The sequence below is a fragment of the Coturnix japonica genome, chromosome 9, assembly GCF_054131305.1.
Source record: "Coturnix japonica strain WE chromosome 9, WE-NBRP24, whole genome shotgun sequence".
NCBI classification, from domain to species: domain Eukaryota; kingdom Metazoa; phylum Chordata; class Aves; order Galliformes; family Phasianidae; genus Coturnix; species Coturnix japonica.
Window position 1 is genome coordinate 5,212,848 of NC_140671.1, and position 17,547 is coordinate 5,230,394.

The 17,547-nt window shown below is 34.5% G+C and overlaps 1 protein-coding gene across 6 annotated transcripts in view; it reads left to right on the forward strand.

Moving 5' to 3' along the window:
- Nucleotides 1-17,547, forward strand: part of KNTC1 (kinetochore associated 1) — a 32,249-nt gene that overhangs the window by 2,302 nt on the left and 12,400 nt on the right. For 4 of the 6 annotated variants that reach the window (XR_014949069.1, XM_085555618.1, XM_015877836.3 and 1 more), the window contains exons 7-41: nucleotides 224-258; nucleotides 484-594; nucleotides 1,376-1,469; nucleotides 1,708-1,760; nucleotides 2,003-2,115; nucleotides 2,493-2,547; nucleotides 2,765-2,863; nucleotides 3,793-3,836; nucleotides 3,945-4,010; nucleotides 4,101-4,176; nucleotides 4,301-4,426; nucleotides 4,526-4,615; nucleotides 4,935-5,000; nucleotides 5,447-5,508; nucleotides 6,035-6,146; nucleotides 6,667-6,810; nucleotides 7,026-7,082; nucleotides 7,167-7,268; nucleotides 8,040-8,156; nucleotides 8,626-8,769; nucleotides 9,077-9,175; nucleotides 9,567-9,670; nucleotides 9,827-9,932; nucleotides 10,334-10,468; nucleotides 11,095-11,214; nucleotides 11,943-12,012; nucleotides 12,091-12,158; nucleotides 12,393-12,685; nucleotides 13,074-13,246; nucleotides 13,404-13,501; nucleotides 14,432-14,573; nucleotides 14,985-15,041; nucleotides 15,456-15,619; nucleotides 16,129-16,233; nucleotides 17,018-17,146. Coding sequence is in view for 5 of the 6 variants with exons in the window: in XM_085555618.1 (XP_085411744.1) it covers nucleotides 224-258; nucleotides 484-594; nucleotides 1,376-1,469; nucleotides 1,708-1,760; nucleotides 2,003-2,115; nucleotides 2,493-2,547; nucleotides 2,765-2,863; nucleotides 3,793-3,836; nucleotides 3,945-4,010; nucleotides 4,101-4,176; nucleotides 4,301-4,426; nucleotides 4,526-4,615; nucleotides 4,935-5,000; nucleotides 5,447-5,508; nucleotides 6,035-6,146; nucleotides 6,667-6,810; nucleotides 7,026-7,082; nucleotides 7,167-7,268; nucleotides 8,040-8,156; nucleotides 8,626-8,769; nucleotides 9,077-9,175; nucleotides 9,567-9,670; nucleotides 9,827-9,932; nucleotides 10,334-10,468; nucleotides 11,095-11,214; nucleotides 11,943-12,012; nucleotides 12,091-12,158; nucleotides 12,393-12,685; nucleotides 13,074-13,246; nucleotides 13,404-13,501; nucleotides 14,432-14,573; nucleotides 14,985-15,041; nucleotides 15,456-15,619; nucleotides 16,129-16,233; nucleotides 17,018-17,146 (3,629 nt within the window). In the remaining variant the exon portion in view is untranslated. Of the gene's footprint in view, nucleotides 1-223; nucleotides 259-483; nucleotides 595-1,375; nucleotides 1,470-1,707; nucleotides 1,761-2,002; nucleotides 2,116-2,492; nucleotides 2,548-2,764; nucleotides 2,864-3,792; nucleotides 3,837-3,944; nucleotides 4,011-4,100; nucleotides 4,177-4,300; nucleotides 4,427-4,525; nucleotides 4,616-4,934; nucleotides 5,001-5,446; nucleotides 5,509-6,034; nucleotides 6,147-6,666; nucleotides 6,811-7,025; nucleotides 7,083-7,166; nucleotides 7,269-8,039; nucleotides 8,157-8,625; nucleotides 8,770-9,076; nucleotides 9,176-9,566; nucleotides 9,671-9,826; nucleotides 9,933-10,333; nucleotides 10,469-11,094; nucleotides 11,215-11,942; nucleotides 12,013-12,090; nucleotides 12,159-12,392; nucleotides 12,686-13,073; nucleotides 13,247-13,403; nucleotides 13,502-14,431; nucleotides 14,574-14,984; nucleotides 15,042-15,455; nucleotides 15,620-16,128; nucleotides 16,234-17,017; nucleotides 17,147-17,547 lie in introns of those variants that run through there. The other 2 variants (XM_085555621.1, XM_085555622.1) reach the window with 2 other exon arrangements.

The window sequence follows — 17,547 nt, forward strand, 5'->3', positions numbered from 1 at the left end:
AAGTTTAATTTTTAAAGCTTTGTAAGCACAATTAGGATTTTCTGGAACTTACGCATCGTGGTCGATAGAAATATAACTTATCAAGGTTAGTGACTCATCTTCCTTTCAGATGAGTCAGGCTAGGATTATACCATCCTATATGATGTTCAGTGGCTTTTTCAAATTTTATTTTTAAAAAGCTTATTTAACATGGTTATGTTTTTTTTATGATATTTTAACATAGCAATTGACAAGATGGATATGGCTGCAGCAACAAAGGTAAGAAACGTGACTTCTAATATCTGTGTTAAAGTGCAGAGTTTGTAACAAGACTTTATTTTGTGTGTTTCATTGGAAACTAACAAGTTTACTATTACAATTCATAAAAAAAGAAAATGTAATTAATGTTCATGGGGAGGTGAGAAGATCAGAATGTATCTGCTGCTTTTATAGGTAACTTTTCTTCTCTGTTGTTTGCTTTCCCTTCATTCTCTGCCCCAATAGTTGCAAGGACAGATAAAGACAGCTTTCATTGCCACAGAGGAATATCACAGCCTTGGCTGTCAGAATTTTGTGATAAGTAATTTGGCAAATAAACTCCACATGATAATTGGGGTAAGTAGTAATAATACGTTTGTAACAGTTGTTATGGGATCAATGATAGCATTTGTTGATCTACAATAAAGTTTATGTCTAGCTGCTTTAAAAAGAATTATTTTCTTGCATTTCCTTCATTGTAAATTTAAAAGTTATCAGTTTTGCAAACTTTTTCCGTAAGGAAACTACTGTTATTTCAAAACTCTCCCTGGTATGAGGGAAAACACGACCTTAGTAAATCACTGTGGTTCCTAACTTGTACAGGGTTAGACTATTTGCAGTCTTGCTTTAGGGCTTTGAAATCCAAAGCTCGGAAGAATCTTCCAGCACTCAAGAAAGGCTGCAAAATAGTAGTATACAGTCACACAGAGCACTTTAGAATCGAGTATCGGAATTAATAACATTTTTTCTAAATGGTCAATTTTGAAATGTTATTTTGGACTATAAATAAGTTTCTAGAGTTCATTAACTTTGTCTGATACCCAGTTACATCAATGCAACACACCTCAGTATGTTCAGAATACATTTAATATAAATTTTACGTTCTGAAGGAATGAAAAGTGGATGTTTTAAAATGTGGGCTGAGACTATTACTATAATAAAGAACATTATTGAAAAGGGGCAGAGGCTGAATTAAAGAGTATTTTTCTGAACATCAATATTAACTGAAAATAAAGTTTAAGTTAGTCTTGCAATTTTTCAAGTGTTTTATAAGTTAAAGCACAATTGAAGAGGTAAATCTGTAACACGTATAACATGTAACCCCCTAAGTCCAACATCACTTTGCTTTTATTGATAGGGTAAAGGAGATCATGTACTCTCCAGCTGGGAGGTAGACACTACCAACAACGTGGTGTCTGTTCGAAGCTTTGCTGATTCAAGTCTGATCAAAGGTAAAGACTTTTTTGTTGTTGTTTTTACAGACAAGCGTGGAATTCATGTATAGCTGCAGAAAACAAAACATATTCAGATACCTTGCTGGTTTTAGTAGAAATGCTAATGGAACTTCTCAGGTCTGTGAAGATAAATATCTGCTTTCAGTGCTTGGCTGTGCATGGAAATTGTTTTTGCTTCAAATGCACTTTTCAAGAAAAATAATGAATTGTTATGATTATGCATTATTTCTTTTAGATGCAGTGAAACTTCAAGTTCTTGACAATCTGCTGTTTGTTTTAGATACAGAGGTACGTGAAACAGTTTGGATTAGTCTTCATTTTCCAATGCTCTTGAAAGAGCTTTTCAAAATAACTTTTAGAATACTTTTGTATTAAATAAAGATGCTTATTTTGAGGATCTTGATCTTATTGTTTGAGGGTTTTTTTTGTCATTACTTAAGCTTTAATACTCTGCTCAATGAAGACCAAAAGTACCCTCAATGAAGAGAGAGAGTAAACCCATATCTGATTATTTTTTACTTTTTTCCCAGAATATCTTAAGCATATGGGATGTTTATTCCCTTACTTTAATTTGGGATTGGCCTTTAGTACATATTGAAGAATTTCTTCTAACCACAGAGTCTGATTCTTCTTCAGCCATGCGGTAAGTAAAAATAACATACGATCAGTTCTGAAAAGTAAAAAGTTGTGTATTCCTACGGGAGGTGCACTACTAATACTCGATTTTCTATAGTAATTAACTTTTAGAAATCTTTGTCAAAATCTTCTTCGGCTTTCTAGGCATTGCACTGGAGACAAGGAAACCATTTTTTCTTGGTTTATCTATTTTTACTGCTAAGTGAGCATGTACGTAATGTGTATTATTTTAGAAATGCTCATCTAGAATAAGGTGAGATAAGCTGTATAGTGTTGCTTACAAGTCTGAATTTTAGTTTGAACTTTGTCTGTATTTGGGACAGATAAATAGTAAAATGGAGAAGGCAAAAGACTGATATTCTCCCTTCTTTCTTCTATCTACAGGCAAGGGCTTGCAGATGTTAAGCTCATAGTCATGACAACCCCCACTAGCAAACAGGTCTGTTTCCTTATCTGTATTCTGTTCTTCAGTTGTTAAGCAGAAAAGCACATTGATATCTTACCATGTTGACCTGCTGTTTGATTTTTCATTTTCAGTAGTTGGTTCAGGGTTTTAATTATATAAGAACCCAGAAATGATTCTGTAAACATCAATCTCACCAGCATATCCAAATCACTTATATCTGATTTGCTTCTTTCTTTTCTTTTTTTAATAGATGAGAAGTTTAATGGTTTTTGCACTACCTACTATGCAGCAGCTCTATTCTTTGGAAGTATCTGTCGTTTCTTCACTCGTCCTAAGTGGGATTAGCACGGTATGCTTAGATTTCTTGTTGTTCTTCAAATAAATATAATTGTTTTAATGGATTTAATTGTTAAGGAGGGTACTATGTTATTCTTATAGATTAGAACCACTTTTTGCAGGAACCATACAAAGAAAAATGATATCCCTAAAGGGTGAGAAAAAGATAACAGAACTAAACTGTTCAGTATGCTATGTTCCAGTCTATTGCAATATTTAATACTAGTGCCAAATTTTCTTGCTGCTGTTACACAACTAAATGCTGTATGAAGTCTAGAATTCTCTTAGCAAAGAAAAAAGCACTGAATTTATCTGGGATTTTCTTAAACTTAGATGAGAGATCTACTTCATTTCTGTTTAAACTGCTTCCTTGTAAGGATTTTAACAAAAATAAAAAAAAAAAAGTATTTTGTGAATTAGGAATGTTAGAAAGGCTGAAGGAGAAATTATGCAAGAAGAAAACAATATGCAATAAAATGAAAAGCTGATGAAATTGCATGTCTTGTGTGAAGCACAACAGAAAATATGCAACAGTCAAGGTCAGAAATGTAATATATACCTTGACATTTGTGGAACATAGCACAGATGCCTTCTTCACATAGTTTGTAATGTGGTTACAGTGTGACATGCCTATGGCTTAAACAAAATGAAAGAGCACAGAGTAATTCTAGGATGATTCACTTGTGTGGAGGGTGTATTGATGGCAACTGTACAGGGACAGCAGGGTGGTTTCAGCATGATGTGTCCTCTTAATAGCCTCAGAAATTTTAGATGGTGGAAACCATCCAAGATATAACATGATAAGCATAAGGAAAAGGGGCTTGTCCAAGAGAAAAACAATAATTTGTTTCCATATCAAGAAACACCTAATGCATTACAGTTTTGTTATCTTATGACTGATTTACTCCACCACCTAATGATTTCTGTTATTATATGCTGCAGGATACGATATACTTCTTGGAAGGAATTCATGAAAGTCATCAGATGTAAGATAACATTTTGCATATGGGTCACTGCTACCTTAAAGCACAGATTACTTCAACATATAGTTATTTTAGAATTGATAAACTCACGCAGTTATCTTTCACCTTTAGGTCCACAGAAGATCCCATTTCTGTTGTTGTGATGAGAAGTTTAACTGAAGCCTTGCCAGAAAATAGGTACGCTTTCCCTGGAAGCTTGATTTCTGTTACCTGTGGTGTGAGTTTTTAATATTACAGTAGTACAACTTCACTTTATCTCACCCCTAGACTAAGTCGCTTACTTCACAAACACAAATTCACTGAGGCGGAGAGTTTTGCTATACAATTTGGACTTGATGTTGAGGTAAGTTGACCCTTCTTAGTAAAGACATTTGAAAATTAATTAGCATAATTAAGTATGCTTAAAGCTGAAGTACATAAAAATTTTAAAACTGAGTCTTTTAGTTTTTTGTTTTGTTTTTAAACAGCTTGTATACAAAGTAAAAGCAAATGCTATTCTGGAAAATCTAGCTTCAGCCTCCATTGGAAGTTATAGTCAAGAAGTCTTGCTGGATTATACGAATGAAGCCAAAGAAAATCTACACAAAATTCAGGTCCTTCTTTTTCTCCTCCCCCTTTTCTGCCCTTTCTCTAATAGAATAATTCAAATTATAAAGGAGCTTGGAATTAATTCCACTTGTTTCCTTAAACAGGATAACTGGTTTGTTGTGGATTACTGCATAAATGCTCCATGGCCACTATATGAAACTGCTCAAGAAATGTTGAACTATGCTAAAGTCAGGGTAAGGTTGGATTTCTTTTTTGCTGTTTAGATCAGATGGCGTACTGTTACCCATTTGCGTTACATACTTCTGTACAACTTGAGAGAGAAAGCACCTTCAAACCAGTTATTCAAAAAGTTGCATTGTGAAAAATTGTCAGAAATCAAGACTTGTTGCAACTTTGTTCTTGCTATTCCTTAAGGGCTAAAAGGGAGTTACAGTTTTATTTTTAGACCAGAGACAGGGGTCTAGTTTTGAGTAGCCTTTGTAAGTTCCTTTTACATACGAATTCCTGGACTAAAATCTAAAAACATATCACTGTTTCATGTGTTTGTTTCAGATCTTGAAGAAAGATGATAGAACCATTGTTCCAGCATCTGATGGGGCTCTAGTATCCCTAACTGAGGTGAGGACAAACTTTGGCCTTATGCTATCATACAGTTAACAATTATGATGTACAATTTTATATAATAAAAGGTTAAGTGTTTAAAGTCTAAGTGCAATTACATTTTAAAATATTAAAAGAGATCATGATATTGACAATTTTCAGAGTTAAGTAACTCCTTCAGTCTTGAATTAAGATTCATTTTTGATTGCTATAGAAATTGAAAGGAACAGTATGCTTAAGTGCTTGTTTTACTTCTTAATTAGGTATTTGTAGCATTTGTTTTACTTCTTAATTAGACGTGTTTCATACGGCACAGCATTCATACACCTTCAAAGAGAGTTAATGTAAACTACTCCTAGAACTGAAATTTCTGAGTAATTCTTTATTAAACAAACATGTATGTTACACAGGTAATATTGTTTAGTAAGCCAAATTTCAACCCTAAATCTCTTATCTGCATTTAGGTATTGAGAGCTCAGGCAAGGCTTACAACTTTCTATGGAGCTTTTGGACTAGAGAAGTTCAGGTTTGTTTGTTCATTTCTTAAGATTTAAAAATAGTTTAATTAAAATGGTTTAATATCTGCCATTTAAATTAAATTTATTTTACTTTTAATTTGGACTTCTGGTTTTTCACTGCAGAGAAGGAATAACAGAGAGGTTGAGTCATCCTAAATACTGAAAATACTTATTGTGTGCAATAGATAATATCTTGTATAGGTTTTGGTTTTTTTTTAAAATATTTTTTGACTGTAGATGTGTGACATTATATATGCACACACAATCTAATGCTCCAATTGTGTTCTACAGCATATAGTACAAGCTTGAAAAGGTTTAAGATCCTTCTCTACACCTCCTTTCATATTGCCATATAATAAACAGAAAGGCTTGAGCTGGGAGGAATCTTAAGTCCCATCTGACTCCAGTCCCCTCATCCTGGACAGGGTTGCTACCTATTATGCCAGGTTGCCCAGAACCCCATCCAAACTGGCTTTGAACACCTCCAGGGTTTGGATGTAATAACAGTGTTTCTTTTTTCTCTCATGTTTCTAGTGGTATTGCTTGGACAGAATTCTTGAATAATGAAGACATTTTAAAGAATATCCTTTGTCAGCTAGAAGAAGGAAATTTATCTTGTGCACAGTACCTCTGGCTTAGGCATCAGGTAAAACAGCATAAGTATATCTTTTATTCTTATGGAGGATGTTAAGTCTCTTAAATTTTCCAGCCTTGTTAAACAAAAATCAGGCTAATGCTGTTACAAAACAGCTCAAAGAATCAAAAGCAGAATCATATCTATTGTCACAACATTTCAATTTCTATCTAATTCCTTGAAAGATGGAACTTCCTATTGATTTAAGAATAAACTGGAATCTCTGATGTAGGAATGAATATTTCTAGGTCAGTTTTCCTAAGGCAGAATTATAAAGCAAACCCAGAAATAAAGGGATATGGTACACCCACCATAACTTGCAAAAAAGAAATTGCTTCAATTAGGTCTTTTAAACAGTAGCCTTGTTTTTGTCATTACTATTTTATTTTTTAATTCATAACTATGTCTGCTTAGATTTTTCTCTTTGTATCTGTGAACTCTATTGCATCTTCCTATTAGCGAAGTAATATTACGATATATCTGATAAGTATATAATCCATAAACTTGTAATTGTTCTGTTCTAAAACTTTAGGCAGATTTCGAAAACACCTTTGATGAGAAAATGCTGGAGAGTTTGCTTAATGCCATCCATGTCACTGTTCCTCTGAAGGAACTGTGCTTGTGGCTGAAGAATGTTGTGATTCCCTTCTTAAGAAGAGTTGTGCCAAATGGACAGGTAAAACTGATTCAATAAGTGTAAGACGTAACTTTCTGAAGCTAAGATATTTTTATAGTCAGACCTATATTTCAGAACCTTTTTCTACTCTATTTTTAAATGAATTCCTTTCCCTACAACTTATATTTTAAATTATTTCCCTTGGAAATAATTTCTGATAGCAAATTTCACTTTGATAGGCAGCATAACTCTCCTGATATCTGTTTCTGTTGCAGAAAATATTAGCCAAATGGCTAGAACAAAGCGCTCGCAACCTTGAATTAACTGATAAGGTAAGTCGTGGTGTAGAAACTTTCTTTGTCTTGTATTCCTATACATACAGCATGGTTTCCTGACATCAGTTTTTTTCTGGACAGGCAAATTGGCCAGAGAATGGACTCCAAATGGCACAGATTTTCTTTACAAGTAAAAATCAAGATGAAATGCAACTGACAAGTTTTGACCAGTGGACTCCTTTGGTAAGAAACATGGGAACTAAAAAGATTTGCTATTCTCAGACTTTAGAACATATGCTCTTTGCTAGTGTAGGAACAAGCTGTTATTGGTTCATTACTGCTTTAGATGGAAAATGAATTACTCCTCTAAAAAGAAGGAACTTAATTTCCAGTTATCTTGGGTTTAAAGACTGGATAAAAAACATTAGTTCAACATTTATACCCTTTAACACATGAATTAATAGTCTAGATACAAATTATAATCTTGAGTGTTCTGTAATACACACAAGTTTCTGTACTATGAAACACATTTCACTAAAGATTTCTACTTGAAGTTCATAACAAATATATCTGATTTCCGTCAAAATCTTTGGAAACAGATTGCAGTTCATTAAACATATTTCTCCATGCTCTGGCATGGAGAAAATGAGTAATAAAAATCAGCTAGCTGTAAGGATATGAATACTGAATGTGCAAAAATAGAAGTTGAATGTGTTGTATATCCGGAGTATACTAGTAACTGCAGTGGTGGAACTATGATAGTAAAGAAAGATTAAGCTTAAAGCTAACCAGATGCGCAGTTTGGAAACTGAGAACAGACATTCTGTATTTAGATCTGCTGTCTTAATCTTTGAATCTCAGATTTGAAGCACATAATGGAAACTAGGGAAATTAACATCTACTTGGTTTGATTTGTTGTATGCTGTGTGAAGGTTCAGCATGTAGATTACAAGGCATCAAAAATTGAAGATTGTAGCAAGTCTTCTAATTTTTCATTTCTAAATACTGTTTCAGAAATGTAGTGACTGTGAAGAAGTACATAGATTGAAGAAACTGGTAAATGATTTACAAGAACTGATAGATCTCTACAGAAAATACAACTGCAGGCTGGCACTCTGTGATTTTGAGAAGGTAATTCTGCAATCATTTCAAGAATGGTGGACTGTTCTGGGGAACGGAAAAAAGTTGTAGCGTGCAATTGGAAGCAAGACTGAAGAGGAATCCTTAAATTTTGAGTCGATAAGTTGCACTTGGGTTCATAAGCTGCTGATACTATTTGATACACTGTATATATTATAAACTTTTGTTTCAATAAGGGGTATAGATACATAATGTGACAAGATACCTACTATTAAAAAGCATGACTTAAACCCCATGATTTGCACTGTAATACAGGTAAGAGAGGCTGTACAGCTGAACAATGACTTTGTAAAAGAGAGACACTGGGTGTTCGCTTTCATTTGGTGTAAAGGAATGATGAACCAGCACCTTAATTACATTCAGTGGGCGCTGGATGTTGAATTAGTCATTAGATACATGAAGGATCATGGACTAAAGTTTGTGATGTTCTAAAACTGCACTGTTCTACTTTGCTGCCCAGGAGAACGCAACTACTATCGTGTTTCGTATGTTTGATAAAATTTTGGCACCAGAGCTTGTCCCATCTATCCTGGATAAGTTTATAAAACCTTACCTCTGTGAACATAATCTCCAAAAGGATGAGCTTCTTTTACAGTATATACAGGTACACCTTTTCTTCATTTTGAATAAACCTATTTAAACTTGAGTAAGCTGTAAACAAATCTGGTAATCATTTTATTTACACGTGGATTTTAGCATTAGTTTTCAGGTTTGTTTACTGTTGTCAACAACAAACTTACTGAAAGTTACTATTTCAGCAATAAACAGTAAGGGAAAATCTGTCTTTTTTTGAAAGAACTTAATGTTCAAAAGCATTCTGTTGTTTGTAGTATTTTAGAATATATTATAATATAAAAGTATTCCTACCTTTTCAATGAAAATATCCTATTAATTTTTACTGAAATATGCAGGATTTGCTAGAACGTTGCCGTACACGGTCTGCTTCTGTATTTGAAACTGCATGGGAGGCAAAGGCAATAGCTGTCATTGGTTGCATCTCCAGTACAGATGTAAGTATGTTTAATAAAATAGCTCTATTCAGAATGGAACACCTAATTTTCATGTCAGTACATGAGTACGTGTTTATATAAGTGACAAGAAGAAAAAATATCATGCTGTCCTTTTATCCTGATATTCTTCACTTGAGAATCTAAATGTGGTTTTGATATCATCACATACAGAACTCGCCAACTTTAGCATGTTGGAAGATGAAGCTCTGTGGTGTCATAAATTACTTCTACTACTTTTTAATCTAGTTTGATACATCATGATAATGATTGCTTGTTACACAGTAGGGGTTGGGCAAAGAAGCGCTTGCCTGGAGAATCACGGGTGAACAATACTTCAAAGAATATCTTTTAACTTATTTTGATGAGTAAGCTTCTCATGTTCTTATTCTAGCTGAAATTTGATGCAGTTCTGCAGATAATGCATGGTGCTGTGGTGCCGTGGAGTGGAGCAGTAGAACAGCTGGTAAAACAGCATTTGGAAATGAATCATGTCAAGTAAGACAATATCCTATAGAATATACTTCAGCTTTAAGTTTACTTTTCAGTTAGAATTTTTCATCTTTTTTAAATAATAGCTATGTGATTTGATCACCTCTGTACATCAGATACATGTGTAACAAATAAATTAACAGTCGTCTAATTTGTCCACAGAGTAAAGTTATTGCAGGAAAGTTACCAACTGATGGAAATGAAGAAGCTTTTGCGGGCCTATGGGATAAGAGACACTAATCTCTTGAAGGACAAGCAGATGATAATGGTAAATAATCAGCACTTAAGTTCTGTTAAACAAACAAAAAATACTAAATTTACCTGATTAAAAAAACACATGCAACTTTTAAAAGCCAGATCTTGCAAAGCAGCATGGCCATGCATAGCTCCCATTTGTTATCCCTTTTTTTTGTCCTGTTCAGTTTTCATAACTTACTTGCAATTTGTTTTTTATTCGTACATCCCCATCAACTACAGTTTCTTCCCCAAGCCTAATTTTCTCCTAGTTATGTTTAGTGAAGTTTTATCTACAGATAGAGCTTCTAAACTTGTGGATAACTTGCTTGGTGTGAGCTGTACAATTACAATGCAGAAGTTTATAAGTTACTTCCCTTATTATCTGATAAATGAATAAACTAACTTCCATATCTGTTTTTTCCCCCCTCACAGAGGCTAGTGAAGTACATTCTTAAACAAGACACTCCTACTTCCTTGAAGGATGCTTTGAAAATGGTAGAAGCATATATGTTACCCACCATAGAAGTCTACATTCTGAGGATGATAGACCTGATTGACAAAGAAAGGGTACTGAAGTACTTATGTCAGTTGATATGGGTATTTAGACACTGTGGACTATTTTCAAAACAGCAACAGTTGCCCTGCTTGCTGAAACCTGATACACAGTTTACATACTGGTATTTTAATACAGTTTTATTAATTGTACACATAACTGCCTATACTTAACACTCAAAATGAGACCAGTGTCATCACAAGCCATCCTTCATTGCAAAAAAGTACAAAAAATAATGCCCCATATGGAACAGGCATGGAATTTAAGTCTACATATATTCACAACTCATTGCCGGAGTTGATTTGGGGCAAGTCACATACTTACCACCAAAATCTAGGTTTCTTTTTTCTGCGATTTTTGATACAATACCCTTTAAATTACTTTAAATTGCCAATGAACAAAACTGTGTTTTAATTTTCTCATTAGAGCCCTTAGGAAATAAACATACACTTTACTGAAAGCCTCAAAACTGAAAGCACTCAGGGTGAAATCATTAAAGTAAATGTATTTTATGAAGAAGTTTGAAGTTCATCAGCAGAACAAAGTAAGGAAGCGCATAGCTTTCCTATAAATAAATGAACTTCTATCTTAATTATTTATGTTCTTTTTTTCTTTTTTTTTTTTTTTTTTTCCTCTCCAGGGAGAAGAGTCTCTCAGTTTGTTAAAATCTCTGACTATTGCTGAAGCAGAGAAAGTTGCAGAGAGATTGACTGTATGGGGAACACTGGTACTGCAGAGGAAAGCAGATAATTCTGAAGAGGTACTAAGTCATTAAATGCTGTAAATTGTGTGCATTATTTTATATGTTATTATCTGCTGTCTTCAAAGAAGAAAGGATATTGAACTGGTCTTTCTCTGAGCAGGAGGTTTTACTAGGTAACATCTTAAGTCTTAAATGGAGTTTATAACTGTATAGTGCACAGAATCAAAACGTTAAAGTCATTTCCACACGTTATCTTAGCTAACTGGATTATTTATAAATCATGCTTTCATGTTACACCTCTAGTCCTATGTGTTTTCCTATTTTTTCCCTGTAATTGCTTGGAAAAGTATCTATTTAAAAGTTGTTGGTGTGGCTTTGCCACCAAAGTCATTCAGAGCTTCACTGCTGAACGAACACATCACTGCCTTGCACCCACAGTAAAGAATTATTGTTTACAGTTGTTTTCGGGAGTTGTTCTGCTAAGGAGAGAGAAGAACATGGGGGGAGAGGCAGGATTTTTGAAAACATGTGTAAGAACTGAAAGACTGAGTAGAATACATACATACAGCCATGAAATATTTGTTACTTCCATAAAGAACACATAACATAGTTACAGTAGAATTCTATTCTCTTACTTCTTACCAATAGTTTTTTTAAAGCTTTAAACTGTTGATTAAGACACTTGTAGAGCACTGCATAGTATTTCAGTGAACCTTAGGCTGTACTCTATCTTACACTGGCAGTAGTCTGATCAAACCAATTGTTAACCTCTCCCTTCTCTGCAGCAAAAAACACAAAAGTTCATGACAAAAACACTCCTAGAGATCCTCAAATTCCTGTACAAAATTCAAAAAGGTGAGTTCTAAGTTATAACATCTTACATGTGGTTTGTAAATGGAATCAGAAAGTAATTAGCTTTTTCCCCTCCAACAGACAATCCTCTGAAGAAGGATGAATGCGAAGCAAACCTAAAAACATTTGAAACACTTGCTACCCTACAGGTAGATATCTCTGTGGTTTGAAACTACTTTACATTTACTACAGTTATTGCATTGGTTCTTATGATATTGAAAATTAATTATATTCATAATTCATCAGCATGGGTTGGGTGGTTTTTTTTATCCATAAGGCCTATATATTTTCAGTAGCCATCAAAATGATTCTATGGCTTATCTAGAATGCTAATTCTAAAGGAAGCTACATGAATACAAATAACCATCTTATGTTTGTTGCAGGAAGACTTTAATATCTTTCTTTCAGTTGAAGACTTTGGGAATCCTACTCTGATGTCTGCACTTCTTGAGAAACACATAAGTGCCTATGAAACTGACAAATGTCCATCAAAGTCTAGAAAAGAGCAAACAAGAAACTGTAAAACAACAGATGGTAAATTAAAGAGCTGTTCTACTGAGTCAAGGTTGTACAGAATGGCTTTTCTTCTGCAAAGATCAGAGCAAGAGCTAGGAAGAACATTGGCCTTGAGAGCGTTAGATGCTGGAAATGTTGAAGATGCTATAAAGATATGCAGGTAAAACTGTAGAGATTTTCAAGAGTTTAACTCTTTTAATGCACTTTTCTGATATTTTGCAAAAGGAGGCAGATGTGTAGAGAAAAAGATGAGGGATTTTGATTTTTGCAGTTTCCTGCAGCTTATTTGGTAAAAGATAAGCAAGGCAGAATATTAAGTAACTATTATAAGAGCTGCTCAGCTTACGCAGATAGAAGAAAGCTGTTGTATGCTGACCATGCGTACCACTCCATGGTTTCTATCTGGTCTCTTCCTCATGGTTAGGTTGTCAGATAGTTTAAACTTACTACTACCTCCCCACAGAGAGATAAGATGAAAATGTTAAATACATGTCTTATTATCATTTATATATATTCACACACATATTTTAAATTCATTTTTTGAATAGGTACTTCTATAAGAATCACTGTAATAAAGAAACAGGGAAGCTACTGTTCTCAGCTTGTCAAAGGCTTTGTCATATTTTGGGGGGTGATATTTCAGTGATCACTCCTGAAGACATGAACCTTCCTGCAGTGATCTATGAAATGGCTTGTCAGGCAGCTACAATATGTAGTCCAGGTAATTATTCTTTATCATTTACTTAATATTATTAGTGCAAAACCAAAAGTGAATTTCTATGTATGCTTCTGTAACAATGGATTCTTCAAAACAATATTCACCTTTTAATAAGGAATGTGAGCCATCCATTCATATTATCTTAACGCTCTTTTCATAGATTTGCTACTAGATTCTCTGGAACTATGTAAATACACTTTAGCTGCCAAGGACATTTACAGACAGTGCCAAATAGAAAACTACGGTTTTACAGCAAAGGTAATTTCTACTAACTCAAATATCTTTTTGAATATGTGTAATATCCTGTATAGTTCACTGTATATATATTTCCCATTCCTCCAGCAATACTGAATCAGTTTGTTTAATAAACAAAACAAGGTCAAAGAAGCCCATAGCTCTACAGATCAAAATCTCCCTGAACATGGGTGTATTTCAGTGTAAAGTGAAGGCAATGCAGCAGCGGCACAAATACAAGAAGCACAAGTAGCAATTCTCAGCTTTCATTTTAGTGTAATAAATCTTAACTAATGTCACTGAAAATAGCAGGGCCTTTATTGAATGACTGCTGACAACACTGCCAGAAAGCACAGAAAGCTGACTTAAAAAAAAAACACTTTTTTTTTTTTTAAAGGAGAATATTAGAACACAACGAGGGAGATGGGACAATTTTTTTTACTTTTTTTTTTACTAGGTGTGTTTTATGTGAGGGCATTCCCAACTGTTTTGTAAGAGTTACAAGATGGATCGAATTCTTGAATACTATCTTTGTTTTTTGCTCAGATCAAGTAACGCTTTGAGCTGCTTGCAATGAATGGACTCTTACAGTTTGAGTAGAATAAATTAAAGTGACAAGGCAAGCATACTTATGCACTGAAGATTATGTTTCTAAAAGAAAACATATTTGAAAAACATTTGCTTATAGTATTTGGCTAAGAAGTTTTACGAAAGCCTCCAATAAATTAAGATTGAGTTTTGGCCATACAACTACATACACACAGAACATGAAAGAGAAAAGTGTTGTTTAAGTGGGGAAATGTATTTAATACTATTGGGCATTTAATAAAAAGTAGTGAGATACAAGCCATTTACAAATAAAGGATCACTTACTATTTCTTTACTTGAAAAGTATAACCTTCTATATACATAGTTTGTTAGTAGACATACTTGTTAACTGTTCTTTCTATTTAGACAACATGTTTTGGTGGAGATAAAGATCCTTATGAAGAGTGGACTTACAATGATTTCTTTAATGAAGATGGGATAGTTCTTGATCCACAGATCATTCTTCCAGTCATATATGAAACTATTTCTTCTCTTCTACCTATCTCTGGTAAACTTACTTTCCTGAACACTCAGTATACTATCTGTATTTCATATTGATTTCTTTATCTAGGACAATTTGACACCTGTGTCTGAGGAAAAGTAAACACCTCAAATCTCAGACAAGCTCCTGGAAGCAGTATTCATTTGAAAGGGGGGGGGGGAGGGTGGAATATAGAATATAAATATGCAGCACAGTTAAAAAATATATATATATATATATATATATATATATATATATATATATATATATATATATAAAAATACAGCAGTCCTGGCTCTTAGAATTCATGTCTTCTATTCTTTTGAATTTCTGTTTTGTGACCTGCTGCTGAAGTACAGTAATTTTAAGTTACTTTGAGGCTTTATAGTGTTGCTGAGATCTCAGCACACTGTGAATTTTTATTTGTCTGTCTTTCAGAAAACAAGCTGTATCCTTTGGACTCTACCAGCCTGGCAAACTGCACATTTATTAGAGGTATCACAATGGCAGGTTCACTGCTTCAAAAGTATAAACAAGACTACCAAAAAAAATGTCAGGTTTAAATTATACCTATGCAAGACTAATTCATAGTTTTTAAATAGGCATCTGGGTGTTCCACTTAAAGCCACATGGTTGGGATGCAGTTTGGTCCATCACAGAAGTCCCCCATCTAGACAGTAATTACTGCTATTCACTCCTGTAATTTTGGGTACATTGCCCAAGCATATACCTCAGTACAGAAATTCTACTACTACGAGCTTTTTCTTTTTTTTTTTAAACTGAAACGTGAAGGGAAAAGCATTCTGATAATTCAGACCAATATGCTCATTCAGATAACATTCAAGAACAATATGCTTAATTACAAAGGTTCTAATTGTTTTCTGAGTTTGTTTCTGAAATATATTATAGGACAGAACCTTCTGCTGCCAGCTAGAACTCCCATCTGTGCAGTGCTACAAAACCTCATGGAGTGCAGTCAGTATGAGTTAGCTCTGCGGCTAATGGTCTGTTCATTTGGATCCTGTCTTCAGCATGGTGTCTCAAACAACATGGATTTATCCCTGAGTGAGAAGGTATGACAATGACTATATGCTGAATTTTGCTGAGAGTAAGTCTGAGAAGTTTTCACTCTTTAAATGGCTTAGAGTTGTGTATTTGATGGGTTAGAGATAGGCTACCTCCATGACCTCATTATAATTACAACCACCTGATCAGATGTTCACTCATTTTATGAAAGGATTTGGTAGTTTCTTCTCTTTCTCATGGTCTCCCATTTCTCTTCACAAACTAAACTAAACTTCTAGGGTACAGAGAGAGACCAAGAGTAAAATGAACATTAATAATCAGTTATACTCTCTCACATTGTGTTATCATTGGTTAGATTGTACAGTGTACAAGTAGAATGTGCAAGTAAAGCTCCTCTTTTCAAAGCGGTAGGGAAATTATTATTATTATTTTTAAACTAGAAGAGATCTGTTTAAGACCATAATTAAATATGAAAATACAGTATCTCCTAGCATTCTGTAAATGACAAGGCTTGGAATTTATCTTTATGTGTGCCAATTGTCTCTTTTTATATTAGCTACATGATGGCAAAATACTAGCTGAAACCAAAAGTTTTCTCATTGCTATGAAAGAGACGACTGCATCAATAATTACGACCTCTATCAAGACCTTGCTACACAAGGTAAGAATTCTGACAGGGCTAAGAAAATGCCCTTTCTTCCCTATCAAGGAAGATGCTGCCCATCCTATCACAGAATCCCTTTCTGGAATTGTCACTCAACTAAAGCCACAAAATGCAATCCTTACGGGGAAAAAAATCATTCACCATGGACAGCCATAAAGAAGTTAAGGGGATGCACCAACAGTATTGAAATGTTAGAAGGGGACTGGGTTCCACAGCTTCATGTTTCAATGGAGCAGGAGTAGGCTGGATTGCCTGACAGCATTTGCCTCTTCTTTCCCAGCTTCCTTGCTTCCTTCCACAGCTAAGGCACATGTTACAGAATGGACTTTGAAATGATACCTCCTTGCTGGCAGGAATGTGTTGTAACCCTTATGTATATTTCAGCCTCTTGTGAACTGTGGTTTTTGGACTATATGCCTGTTGCTCTGCTTGAAAGGTTATATATAGGGGGAGCATGATCTCTTTGGGAGCCTTTAAAGCACCCTACATTACAATAAAAACTGTTTTCAATCTCAGGTTCATTTTAGGTCTTTATACTTTTAACTGAAAGGAAGTTTTTTTTAAGCAGACTGTACAATGTACAATGCACTGTCTTCTAAGGAAGTTCTGACAAAGCGCAGTAACTCCTAGACCAGCCTTCAGTATTTTTAGATCTAAAAATCCTAAAATAAAAATCTTACTATTCTTTTCTTAAACCCCAACTTAAAGCCTCAACACACCTTTAATTTAGACCTATTTAAACAAAATCTTAAGATTTGACTTCTTTTTTTCCAAAACACAGGTGTTCAACTGTCGTCTCATAGATCAGAACCTGGCACTGGGGTACTGCACTATTTTGCCCAGAGAAGATATGTTCAATAAGCTTTGGGGTGTCATCAACAACACATGGCAAAATTACAGAAAAGTTCTGGTAAATTCTCAAGACAATGCATTTCCTTAGTATACACAGAATGTTTTAGAGATCCCTCAAGATGTCAGCAGTTTCATATGGCTGTTAGGACTATTTGCTCTCTCTTAGTGGCAGTCTGTTTGCCACATGATAAAACTGTGCACGAAGAGTTGCTGTGAACAGTTGGCACAATGCAAGTCCAGGCATTAGGTTACCTAACCCTGACTAATTCCAAAGCTTGGGAAAAAAAAATAGAAATGCTTTGTTTTATTGTTTTTTCCTAAGCCACTCTAACTCACACCTCCACTGTTTTGGAGGAATCGTTCTCTAACTGCAATTTGCACAAATGGAACAAATAAATTAAAACGTAAGGCAGGATAAGTGCATTCATTGCACTTACAGTAGCGCAGTACTAGCAAACT